General features: G+C 36.2%; 1 protein-coding gene across 3 annotated transcripts in view; it reads left to right on the top strand.

The window, feature by feature from the left end:
- The window catches only part of NFIC (nuclear factor I C), a 170,184-nt gene extending 157,167 nt beyond the window's left edge, over positions 1 to 13,017 (top strand). For all 3 annotated transcript variants that reach the window (XM_073543941.1, XM_073543951.1, XM_073543934.1), the window contains exon 11: positions 7,840 to 13,017. In XM_073543941.1, the coding sequence (XP_073400042.1) occupies positions 7,840 to 7,857 (18 nt within the window). In that variant the 3' untranslated portion in view covers positions 7,858 to 13,017. The remainder of the gene's footprint in view (positions 1 to 7,839) is intronic.
- The last annotated feature ends 377 nt before the right edge of the window (positions 13,018 to 13,394 follow it).

The raw sequence follows: 13,394 nt of genomic DNA, 5'->3' as shown, positions 1-13,394 counted from the left end.
AAGACCATAAGGATTGGACTATAGAGAACTGGAGTAAGGTAATCTCTGATGAGTCTAATTTTCAGCTTTGCCCAACACCTAGTTGTCTAATGGTTAGAGGGAGACCTGGAGAGGCGTACAAGCCATAGTGTCTTGCACTCACTGTGAAATTTGGTGGAGGATTGGTGATGATCTGGGGATGCTTCAGCAAGGCTGGAATTGGGCAGGTTAATCTTTGCGAAGGACGTATGAATCAAGCCGCATACAAGGTTATCCTGGAAAAACAGTTGATTCCTTCTGCTCAGGCAATGTTCCCCAACTCTGAGGATTGTTTTTTTCCAGCAGGACAATGCACCATGCCACACAGCTAGGTCAATCAATGTGTGGATGAAGGACCACCACATCAAATCCCTGTCATGGCCAGCCCAATCTCCAGACCTGAACCCCATTGAAAACCTCTGGAATGTAATCAAGAGGAAGATGGATAGTCACAAGCCGTCAAACGAAGAAGAAGTGCTTAAATTTTTGTACAAGGAGTGGCATAAGGTCACCCAAAAGCAGTGTGAAAGACTGGTGGAAAGCATGCCAAGAAGCATGAAAGCTGTGACTAAAAATCATGGTTATTACACAAAATATTGATTTCTGAACTCTTCCTGAGTTAAAACATTAGTATTGTTGTTTCTAACTGATTATGAACTTGTTTTCTTAGCATTCGTTATTTGAGGTCTGCAAGTATTGCATTATTTTGTTATTTTGACCATTTCTCATTTTCTCAAAATAAATTCAAAATTAATGCTTGGAAATTCGGAGACATGTTGTCAGTAGTTTCTAGAATAAAAGTGCAAATTACATTTTACTCAAAAATATACCTATAAAGAGAGAAATCAGACAAAACTGAAAATTTTGCAGCGGTCTCTTAATTTTTGCCAGGGCTGTATAATCACAGGTTTAAATTCCCAAAAAGAACTATAAAATAAATCAAAAATATAAACATTCTAATCCCTACCCCTCTATCCCTAAATACATTTTTAAAAGATTGACATATTTAGTATTATGTCCCCCCAAAAGTCCAATCTATCAAAATATAAAATTATTGAAACCATACTTTAAAAACTGAAAGTAAAAAAATATATAACTGCCAGAATTGTGTTTATTTTGTTCACCACAATTCCTCCCCTCCAAAAAAATAATAAAAAGCAGTCAAAACATAATATAAACTGGTATCAATAAAAATGTCAGCTTGGCATGCAAAAACATTCCATGTTTTTGCAAATTTCAGATTTTTTTTTAACACTAAATTAACCAAAAAATTGACAAGTTTGGTTTCACTTTAAAAGTGCTCTCCTGAAGAATCATATTGGCAAGTAATTTTAACTAAAGATAAATGAACAGTTCATCAGCTCACCGGTGTAGAAGATATATATATTGAAGTAGGGCACAGTGCACCGAGGGATCGGGCTGACTTCTGAGCTGAAACCATGGAAAAAATAGTGGAAAAATCCAGCAACCACAAAAAAGTTTTTTTTTTTTTTATATATAAAGCATCACATTTATTTGGATATGGCTAAACTCAAAGAAGAAATGAAGATAGTATAAAATAAAGTGGTGAACACAGAGTCTACGCGTTTTGACATTTCAGGCTCTTAGTCTTAGACTCGGGGACCGCCATTTTATTTTATACTATCTTTGTTTTTTCTTTGTTTTTAGCCATGTCCAAATAAATGTGATGTTTTGTATATAAAAAATTATTTTTGCGGTTCCTGATTTTTTTCCCCTATTTGTTCCGTAATTTTAACTAAACACAATGAACATCACAAAAAAGCATTGGCAAAATTCTGGTTTTTTTTGCAATTTCATGTACCATACTTGGATATTTTTCCCATTTTCCATCAAATTTTATTGTACGATGAACGAAATCAATCGAAATTGCAACTAACAAGGGTAGCAAGGTGGCTCAGTGGTTAGCACTGCAGCCTTGACACCCTGAAGTCCTGGGTTCAAATCCCCCAAGGACAAAATCTACAAGGAGTTTGTATGTTCTCCCCATGTTTGCGTGGGTTTCCTCCCACATTCCAAAGACATACCGACAGGGAATCTAGATTGTGAGCTCCATTGAGTACAGCGATGATAATGTGTGCAACCTGTAAAGCGCTGCAGAATATGTTAGTGCTATATAAAAATAAAGATTATTATTATTAAAAAATCAAGTCCTCATGCAGCTATATAAACAGGAGGATGGAAAAAATGATGGCTCTTGGTGCCATGGGGGGAAAATAGAAAATCACAAAAATGGAAAATTCCTGGGTCTTTAAAGGGTTAAGATAGATAGTTACATATTATTAAAGGAGCATTTTCATTATAAGTTATGTTACCCAATATATAAGGGGCACTTTGCATAGGCAAAAAAGGATTATAGGGAAGCTATCATCAGAAAATTTCTAGTTGTTTAAATCAGATTTATATGCATTTTTTTCTTATTTTTCTGCAGTGCTTTTTATTTTCTTTATCTCAATCTGTTTTCAAAATAAAAAATAGAAGTCTTGCTATTTTCACACTGGCCACTGGGGCTATTCTTTACTCATACTTCCATTTTTTTTCCAGAAATTCACATGTATATTAGCCACAATGCACAGACTCCATTCCTATGTTTGTATTGAAGTGTTTAATGAGTATGTGCAGAGGTCATTGTGTATGCAGAGGGAGCTGGTTCAAATGTGTCATCACCTATGGTTGATCTTTTGTTATCACTTGTGTGTCATCCTGCTTTTTATAATGATGAATTTATAGATAGGCAGGACCCACCAAGAGCTCTGTTATCAAGGAGGATAAAGGATATTACTGTAAATAATTCCCTGAGACAGTAATGGCCATTTATTGGTATTGATCAGTATAAAAATAGATATCAGAAACGACTTTTTGGCTCCCAACCTGAGGCCTTCATCAGTTGTTTCTACATTTTAGTACACAATTAATAACACTGCTTTGGTGGTTTGAATAAATTCTCATTATGTGATAAAATCATCAAAATTAAAACCATTAGACCATATTACATCATAATGTCTTGTATAATGATAATAATAATAACATTTTAGGGTTACGAGTGGTGCATAACTTTAAAACAATCAATTATTCTTGACCAGGTTATGGTGATAAAACAGATGCGTTTCTGAAACATTGCTTAGTATCATTATTTCTGCAAAATGTACATAATAAATAGTATACAACTTTCAAAACTATGGATTTATTACATAGAAAGTCCCAGGTCTACAGAAGCTGGGAGGAATGATAGCAAGTTCTTTAGTGTTTTTACACTGCAATTTATAGTAGTAGTCATTAGGTGTAGCTGTTTTTTTCTTTTCCTTTTTCCCCATCTTCTTTGCACTAATTATGTTATTGCAGTTCTTGCCCTAAATCACTTTCTAGTGTTTTTAAAAAAATTGCTCCAGTTGTTTAGTCGTTTAATCCATATGGAGGTAGTGTCTTCATTTTGTATGTCAATATATTTCTCACTTCCTGAGGGGATCATATACTGTATGTTATACATGTGTCCTGTATGGCGGCTTATCAGTGGAAAAATCAAAAAAAAGTTAAAGCTCTCAGAAGAAAATGATGCAAAAATATTTTTTTTTGTATAAAATAGTTTTTTAGTGTGTAAAAGTACCAAAACATATAAATGTGGTATCACTGTAATCTTAACCAGAGGAACAAATGAATTTTTGAATTTTGATCACTCTGCATCCCAAAAATTGGAATAGAAAGTGATTAAAAAAAATGTAATTTGCTCGAAAATGGTACCAGTAAAAATACCAACTCGTCCCGCAAAAAACAAGCCCTCACATGACTGTCAGCCGAAATATGGAAAAATTATAGCCACAAAATCTATGACTGACAACATTTTTGCAATAAAAAAGTCTATAAGTGTGTGACAGCTGCCAATCATAAACTAAATCTCGTATCGCTGTAATCGCACCGAACCGAAGAATAAAATTGCATCACTTTTAGTACACGAGGAACAGCATAAAAAATAAATAAAACTAATTCTTCACCTGCTGTTTCCCAAAGATTGCAGTAAGGTTTAGCTTACATTTATCCTGCGCTCTGCACTGAGCACTTAATCTGGGGTTCCTGTGTAAATCTCTGAAATACGTGATTCAGATGGATCCCCCGGTGGAAGATTCCCTATAATGAGCAGATGGAGGCACTGTAGATCCCGTCTGTCCTATGATCTGGCGGTGTCCTTGTTTTTAATAGTGCATGAAAGCGCAGTCGACCACAGTTTTGTGCACCTCTGAAAAGAAGTACACCGCTCAGCAGAGGCCAGACGTAGTCCACAGTAACTCTGATGTATCATTATAGTGAATAAATTACATCTCTCTGAGATTTAGATGAAAACCTAGATGTAAATGCTCAATGTAGAGCGCTGGATAAATGTGATCCAAAACATTATGTAAAATGTTCCCAATAAAAGGTTAAAGTCAATCCACAAAAAAATCAAGTCCCCACTCAGGTCTGTCATCTGTTAACAGAAATATAAGGGGCTTCCACTTTACTGGTAGTACAAAGGCATTAGAAAAGTAAAATGGCTCCTGGCCCCCCCAATTGGAAATTCAGCAAATTGTGCACTTTGGAAGTGCAGTCTGGTTTCCAAAATGGGGTCACAACACGACATGGCACCTGCAAAGTCTGAATTCCAAAAGTCACTCCTTTTTTCTGAGCCCTGTCGTGCACCCAAACAATAGTTTTCCCCAACATATGGGGTATCTGTGTACTCAGGAAGAATTGCTCAACACATTTTGGGGTCCATTTTCTCCTGTTATCCTTGTGAAAATAAAAAAAGGGGCTAAAAGAACATTTTTGTGGGAAAAAATTTATTGTCACAGCTCTACATTATAAACATCTGAGAAGAACCTGAGGGTTCAAGGTGCTCACCACACATCTAGATTCATCCCTTCCAAAATGCGGTCACTTGTGAAAGGTTTCCACTGTTTAGGTACATCAGGGGCTTTCCAAACGCGACATGGCGTCCACTAATTCCAGCAAATTTTGCATTCAAAGAGTCAAATAGCACTCCTTCCCTTAAAAAGCCCTATCATGCGCCCATATAGTAGTGTACCTCCAGATATTGGGTATCAGCGCAATTAGGAGAAATTGCACGACAAATTGTACTGTGCATTTTCTCCTGTTACCCTTGTGAAAATTCAAAATTTGGGGGTAAAAGAACATTTTTGTGGGAAAAATGTGATTTTTTTTATATTCACAGCTCTATGTTTAAACATCTGAGAAGCACCTGGGCATTCAAGGTGCACACCACACATCTAGTTTCCAAAATGGAGTCACTTGTGGGGGATTTCCACTGGTTAGGCACATCAGGGGATCTCCAAACGTGACATGGCGCCCGCTAATTATTCCAGCAAATTTTGTATTCAAAAAGTCAAATAGCGCTCCTTCCCTTCCGAACCCTGCCGTGTGCCCAAACAATACTTTTCCCCCACATATGGGTTATCGTCGTGCTCAGGAGAAATTGCACAACAAACTTTAAGGTTTATTTTCTCCTGTTGCCCTTGTGAAAATAAAAAAATGTGGGTCTAAAGTAAAACTTTTGTGAAAAAAGTTAAATGCTCATTTTTTCTTTCCACATTGACTCAATTCCTGTGAGTCAACTGAAGGCTTAATAAACTTCTTGAATGTGGTTTTGAGCAACTAGAGGGGTGCAGATTTTATAATAGTGTCACTTTTGGGCATTTTCTATCATATAGACCCCTAAAAGTTACTTCAAATGTGATGTGGTCCCTAAAATTGTAAATTTTGTTGTAAAACTGAGAAATTCATGGTCAGCTGTTAACCCTTCTACTTTCCTAAGAAAAAAAATATCAATAGTTTCAAAATTATGCTGATGTAAAGTAGACATGGGGAATGTTATTTATTAACTGTTTTTTTGTGACATAACTGTGATTTAAGGGCATAAAAATTAAATGTTTGAAAATTGCAACATTTTCCCCAAATTTCAGATTTTTTCACAAATAAATGAAAGTCATATCGAGTAAATTTTACCACTCCTTCCTTTCCGAGCTCTACCATGCACCCAAACAGTGGTTTACCCCCACATATGGAGTATCAGCATACTTAAGACAAATTGCACAGCAACTTTTGGGGTCCAATTTCTCCTGTTACCCTTGGGAAAATAAAAAATTTGGGACGAAAGCATCATTTTTGTGAAAAAAATATGATTTTTTTTACAGTTCTACATTATAAACTTCTGTGAAGAACTTGGGGGTTCAAAGTGCTTACCACACATCTAGATAAGTTTCCTAGGGGGTCTAGTTTCCAAAATGGTGTCACTTGTAGGGGGTTTCCACTGTAGGCACATCAGTTACTCTCCAAACGTGACATGGCTTCCGATCTCAGTTCCAGCCAGTTTTGCATTGAAAAGTCAAACAGGGCCCCTTCCCTTCCGAGCTCTGCCATGCATCCAAACAGTGGTTTACCTGCACATATTGGGTATCAGCGTACTCAGAACAAATTGCACAACAACTTTTTGAGTCCAATTTCTCCTGTCACCCTTGGTAAAATAAAAAAAAAAAATGGATCTGAAGTAAATTTTTGGTGAAAAAAGTTAAATGTTCATTTTTTTTAAACATTACAAAAATTCCTGTGAAGCACCTGAAGGGTTAATAAACTTCTTGAATGTGGTTTTGAGCACCTTGAAGGGTGCAGGTTTTAGAATAGTGTCACTTTTGGGTATTTTCTATCTTATAGACCCCTCAAAGTGACTTCAAATGTGATGTGGTCCCTAAAAAAATGGTGTTGCAAAAATGAGAAATCGCTGTTTAACTTTTAACCGTTATAACTTCCTAACTAAAAAAATTGGTTCCAAAATTGTGCTGATGTAAAGTAGACATGTGGGAAATCTTAATTATTAAGTATTTTCTGTGACATATCTCTGTGATTGAAGGGCATAAAAATTCAAAGTTGGAAAATTGCAAAATTTTCGCCAAATTTCTGTTTTTTTCACAAATAAGCGCAAGTCATATCAAAGAAATTATACCACTATCATGAAGTACAATATGTCACGAGAAAACATTCTCAGAATCACCAGGATCCATGGAAGCGTTCCAGAGTTATTACCTCATAAAGGGACAGTGGTCAGAATTGTAAAAATTGGTCTGGTCATTAACATGCAAACCACCCTTGGAGGTAAAGGGGTTAAAATGGTATCACTTTTGGGGGTTTTCCAATATATAGGACCCCTAAAGTCACTTCAAACCTGGATAAGTCCGTAAAAAAAAATATTTTGTAAATTTCCATGAAAAAATGAAAAATTACTGCTACATAAAATGCTAACAAAACAAAATAACATTTTACAAATGGTGCTGATGTAAAGCAGACATGAGGGAAATGTTATTTATTAATGTTTCTCTGTAGTAGGGCTATCTGGATTAAAGGGATAATCAAAGTTTGAAAATTGCTAATGTTTTTACATTTTTGTCAAATTTCTGATTTTTTTTTATAAATAAACACAAAACATATCAGCCTAAATGTACCATTATCATAAGTATAATGTGTCATGAAAAAAACAGTCTTAAAATCACTGGGATTTGTTAAAGCGTTCCAGAGTTATTACCTCATAAAGGGACACTGGTCAGAATTTTAAAGTTTGGCTCTGTCACTAAGGGGTTACGGCAGTCCATTTGACCAAATGTTTTGGTCTTCTAGGCATTTGGTATTAGTTTAGTCTTATAATTTTTTTTATTTGAAGCAATTTCTCAGCATTATGGCTTGTTTTTTAATTCATTCATTGTAAAGTGTTCAGCCTTCATTCTCACTATTGTCTTTTTTCTCCTTACCTTTTTTTCTTTACAGTCATGGTACTTGGGATAGCAGCCTGACCTACCTCCCATCCACTGGAACCAGCAGACAGAAAATGGTCTCTGCAAAGTTTCTGGTCCAGGACAACAGCTAAATGCATCTTTTATAAATCAATATTCCCACAAGAGAATAATCGGTGGTATACTACAGTGGTCAGTGGGAGATGAAGACGTGATAATATACTTTGAGGGGCTTGCATCTTCAAACAGGATGTCTTAGAGCGTTTGCTCTTGCATTATGGATTTTGAGAAAATATACGTGTATATGATTTTAATGTCCTTTTACTCCTAACCCATTCATAAAAGGGTTGAATATCCAACCAGCAAGAAGGAGGAAGAACAAAAATCTTCCTGTATGGATATACTTTTGTTATTGTTGCAATTATTAATAATATTATTATGCGATTGATATAACTTCATTGTTTATTTACTCTGTTCTGCTCCCTCCCTGAGAAGTTTAACTGTTCTTGGCTGAAGGACTTTGATTACGACAGCTTGCCATTTGGGGGATACACAAAAAATTGCAGTATGCACCTTAACAATTTACCCCCGGTCATATTTGCAACTTCAGGGTACCTAGTGAATTAGCTACCATACATAGATATGTCTAGGATTGTAAAGTTGTGCTTGTGATCTGTTTAGCACACTGACTCTAAATTGTGTGGGGTTTTTTTCCATTTTGAATAATATTTTTCAAAGCTTCAGTTAGCTAATTTTCACCCCCGGATCTATATTTCCATATAGTATGTTGATATCTGTCTGTATGTGTAAACCATAGAGACATATGCAGTTGTAATATGCCTTGCATATATTTTTTTTATTTCAGTTGCTATGACTTGCATACTTCCCAAATGTACAAATAATCTTGGGGAGAAAAAAAACTAAATATTTAAAGTGGTGTTTGGCCTTGGACAGTTTGGTCCTTTCAAAAAAAGCTAATAGCAAAATCAGCTGTTTCCTGTGATGAAAGCTTTCAGTATGTGTTTAAAAGGGAATGGTTCCGCTGATTGTAGCCTACTTGTATGTATAGAGTAGGTGTAGGGTAAAGAACAGAAATGAATTCATACCTGTATTAAATTAGTGGACGACCCCTTTTCACATAGTGTATATCGATAGAATCTGCAGTATGTGAACAGTAGGAAAACTAGCTAAAAACATATTGTGCTTAGTTTATTTATTTATTTTACTCATTTATATAGCGCCATTAATTCCACAGCGCTTTACAGACATGATCATTGCTGTCCCCATTGGGGCTCCCAATCTAAATTCCCTATCGGTAGGTCTTTGGAATGTGTGAGGAAACCGGAGAACCCGGAGGAAACCCACGCAAACACTGGCAGAACGTACAAACTCCTTGCAGATGTTGTCTGTGGTGGGATTTTTAGTTAATACCCTTTTGATCAAAAAGAGATAAAAACCATCCCACATCGACAAGGTGTTCCCAATCAGGATGGTCCTTAACTCTATTGACTTACCTCACTATGTGCCAACCAGGTCTCAACAATAGATGGGGGCTGAGCAGGACCAGTGCCTGATTGTTTTGGGACCTGTCTGCAGGAGGCTGAATATATAATGGCGCATGACCAGTAGGAGGGAGCACTCCTAGGGGAAGGTTGCCCTCCCCTAATGTACCAAGAACAAGAAACTAAAGAAAAACTAAAAAACAAGGACAGGCACACCTGTAATTATGAGTGATACTACATATATACTAACAGGTGTGCCGGTCCTTGTTTTTGGCTTCTATTTAATTCTATTAGCACATTTGTTTTTCCTAGGTCCACATTTAATCCTAGTCACTTATTTTTGTTGCTAGTTTCATCCCCCTCTAAATGCTCATTAATTCCAACAATATCCCACTCTCTATTCTTTCTATCCCCTACTCCAAGATCCACGTTTAAAATCCCCTCCAGCTTTCTTATTTTCTTCCCAATTTAGCTTTATGCTCCTCATTGAGGTGCAACCTGTCACTACTGTAGTCAACAGAGAAGTTGGCCCAGTCCTTTATGAAAGCAAACCCTTCCTTCTTGAACCAACTTTTAAGCGACTTACAGTATATATCTTCCTAAGCAATCGCTGTCTTTCACTGGACTTCAGCTTCTCTCCTAGTTCTGTAAAATCGTTTTTAAAGATGAGTGCCCCACAAAAATTACCGTATATCCGCTAAAGCTGTTTAAACGTGTATGTAATGTAGTGTAGCTGTATTAAAATACTTACCAATGGCAATTATTGCCAGTTTCCAGTGCAACTCTGATCCTCTTCTGAGTAACATGACTAGTTGGATGACTCTTGACCAGAAGTCACTTTTACAATGTAAATCTAAGGGGCTTCATTCACTTCAGTGGACAGAAGGTCCAATACCAAGCCCAGCCCACTAGTTCAAGAAAAGAGGACCTTTTCTCCAAAACTGGACAGACGCTTCAAACCATATCAAATTCCCTTTTTGTTCTTATTTTGTTTTATACTGTTAGCACATATGTAGTAACAAAACAGCAATGCCATCATTTTGCCAGTAACAGCACTGCATGATGTGATGTTCTTGCTGTCTAAATTTGACAAAATTGCTCGGGACCAACTTTGACTTCAGGCTGACAGTGCTTAAATCAGCTAGGGTTAACATGTTCCGCAGATCCAATGGCCCTTGTTTTCTTTGTTCCTTGAGATGATTTCCTCTTCATTTTGATCTCAGAGTTTTGTGTAGTATACAAGATCTACTCAGCATCTGAAGTAACACTGGGGATATGCTATGCAAGGCATAACAAATATCTCTCTCTCTCTCTTTATATATATATATATATATATATATAGAGAGAGAGAGAAAGAGAGAGAGAGGGCATAAAGTATGGTAGTAATCAACACTAATCAGTCCATTGACCTTTATACAATAATATTAGAAGAATGCACGCTGGGCCTCCATTATCAAACCGATCTCTGAAAAAAGTGTTCTCGTTACCTAGAGCAATTGTTCAGCTTTTATTGTTTAAACTGCACTAAAAAAATGAAACTTTGAAACTGATTGGTTGTAATGGGTGGCAGAAACTTTTTTTCCCCTGAAGCTATAAGTAGCTTTCTTGGATTTTGAATTGATGATGGTCTATGGATGTGTTATAAATGGGGTCTCATTAGTAGGACCCTCACCAATAGGCATGCCTCATCATAATTGTTCCTACACAGTGTTTCACATGTCCGAGCCACTGTGTCTAGCTTATTTACTTTGTGTAAAGGGTTTGGGTTGCCATTCTTTCATTCTTTCAATCTACTAATTGGCCAGAGTAAAAGATCTAAGGGGTGCATGTTGGTAATGAATTAAAAGGCCAAATATAAATTGGGATAATACTGATAAAGACCCATAAGCCATTCCACAATTGATTAAACTACACAGAAAAAGAACAAAGGAGTTAAATGGATAAAAAAAAGTAAACATTTTATTAGAGTAGATACAAAATAAACACATGTAAATCTGAAGTATATACGATGAAATAAAACAGCACACTGGCTAACAGATAACAAAGGTTATGTGGTGAGATGGGTATATGAAGGTAAATTTCACATATAATATGCTTAATAGTTATTAGGCGCAAGACCAGACTCTCACTGTACAAATTTCCACATCTAAATTAAACTAAAAGCACCCCTTTTATCAAATAGAGACTGATGTGGTCATATTAAATACGTTCCAAAGAGCCAAATTTCATATATCTATAAGGTAGAGAAGTCCATCTTACCCATCATAAAGTACACCAAGTGTAGTTGCCAGGCATGAAAAGAGTCCCATCGTGCGTTTCACGTATTTGTGATGTTGCTTCTTCAGGGGGATGGACTTGGGTCCCTGGTCTAAAATCCCCACAAATCAGACATTAAATACCTCTTCACTTTAAATCCATGAAAACTCTGTTTAAATTTTGATACATGAAACCCACTATATTTGCTTTCAATAATTTGCAGTAGCATCAGCAGCGAACAGAGACAGAAGAGGAATACATGGGCCCTATGCTTTGAAGGTGGAAGTGGGCCCTGTTACTTCTTGGGTCCCTTTGCGGCTGCCCAGTTTGGACCAATGGTATGTCCACCCTGGATAGCTTAGCGTATGATAAAAGATACTTTAACAAGGAATAGATCACATGGATTCACAATATTATCTCAGGCATAACAAATCCAGCTCTAAATTAACCATAATTGTGAATAAAATGAGTATATACAAATATATTGCTGTCATTAAAATCCAGACACACCAAGACAGGATGTACAGATATGTAAAGTACATACACTACTGAAGTATGGGTCACCAATGAAAAAAAACAATTACGGTATGTTTTTGCTATCTTAAAAGAATAGCGAAGTTGTCCTAAGTAAATGAATCTTATCAGCCCAGTTACAGAGTAAACCGCATGGTGCTTCTTCCTGCAATCAACCCCACTACTTGCACTCATCATACAGGCTTATGGCTGAAGACCTGCATGGCAGATTTAAATATGGCACTAGTCCCTTTAATAGTTAGGACGGGAGTGGGCATTCTTTTATATTTCACACGGTCATCTTTGCCATATGTTAATAGTCAGACTTGGAGGGAAGGTTAAAGAAGGAAATAGTACTTCTATTATTGATTTTCAGTAATCACTGTGGTAGAGTTGTCCTTCTCAGCTGAACCACCTTTCACCCCAAAGAAATCTTAACTCATTGAAGAGTTCTCAGCAATTGACATAATGTTAAGGAGGCTACTTACTCGCTGTTTCTGATGAACATATTATTCTCTGCCATTAACAAAATAGCAATATAATTAAAAACAATTGATGGCTATTTTGGAGTGATGAGAAAAGTAGTTTCACTCTCTTTTTTAAGACCATGACATGAATCTGAGATGGGGTCTGCTGTGTCTTAAGATGTTAAATTGGAAGGAATACATGGGAAAAAAACACGATATAAATAAAACACTAGAATTCCAAAAATATCATATGAAACGAAATAGTATATATAAATATATATATATAGCATTAAATATGTACAAATGATCTTTTTTTTCCCTTATTTGCACGGAATTTTCTATCACATTATGTGCCTTGCCTTCTGACAAATGATGAAATAACCACTTGCTCATTTGCTGCATGCTATGACTTCAGTATACAGGAAATATGAAATGTGTACAGACATTAAACAGTTAATGATTTCTGATTCCTTATTATTTTGTTAATGGATTTTTAATTGTTTTCTTTTGTATGCCGTCTTCATCTTTTATGCGGTATTTCTGTTGCATTGTCGTTCCCCTTGTTGAGTGTGTAGCGTCAGAGAGGCTGTTAAACTTTGGCAATGCTGGGAGCCATGCAAAAAAAAAAATCAGATTTGCAAATAACAAGTGAAGGGCTATGGGGTGAGTGGAATATGATGGCTCCACAATTTTGTATGCTTAGAGTCTGTTGTATGATCAATGTATAGGAAAAAAAAACTGACTCTTAGCAGATAAATGTTACAGATAGAAGGAAGGTGTAGACAGTAGTAGGTAGAATGTAACTAGAGGCTATAAAGTCAGTAATGTAGGAAGACATACACATATTTAAA

Source organism: Dendrobates tinctorius, unplaced genomic scaffold, assembly GCF_039654945.1.
Source record: "Dendrobates tinctorius isolate UK_male_01 unplaced genomic scaffold, ASM3965494v1 ptg000011l, whole genome shotgun sequence".
In the NCBI taxonomy this organism is placed as follows: Eukaryota; Metazoa; Chordata; class Amphibia; order Anura; family Dendrobatidae; genus Dendrobates; species Dendrobates tinctorius.
Note: the sequence above shows the minus strand (reverse complement) of the source record. Positions and strands in the feature narration are given on the sequence as shown.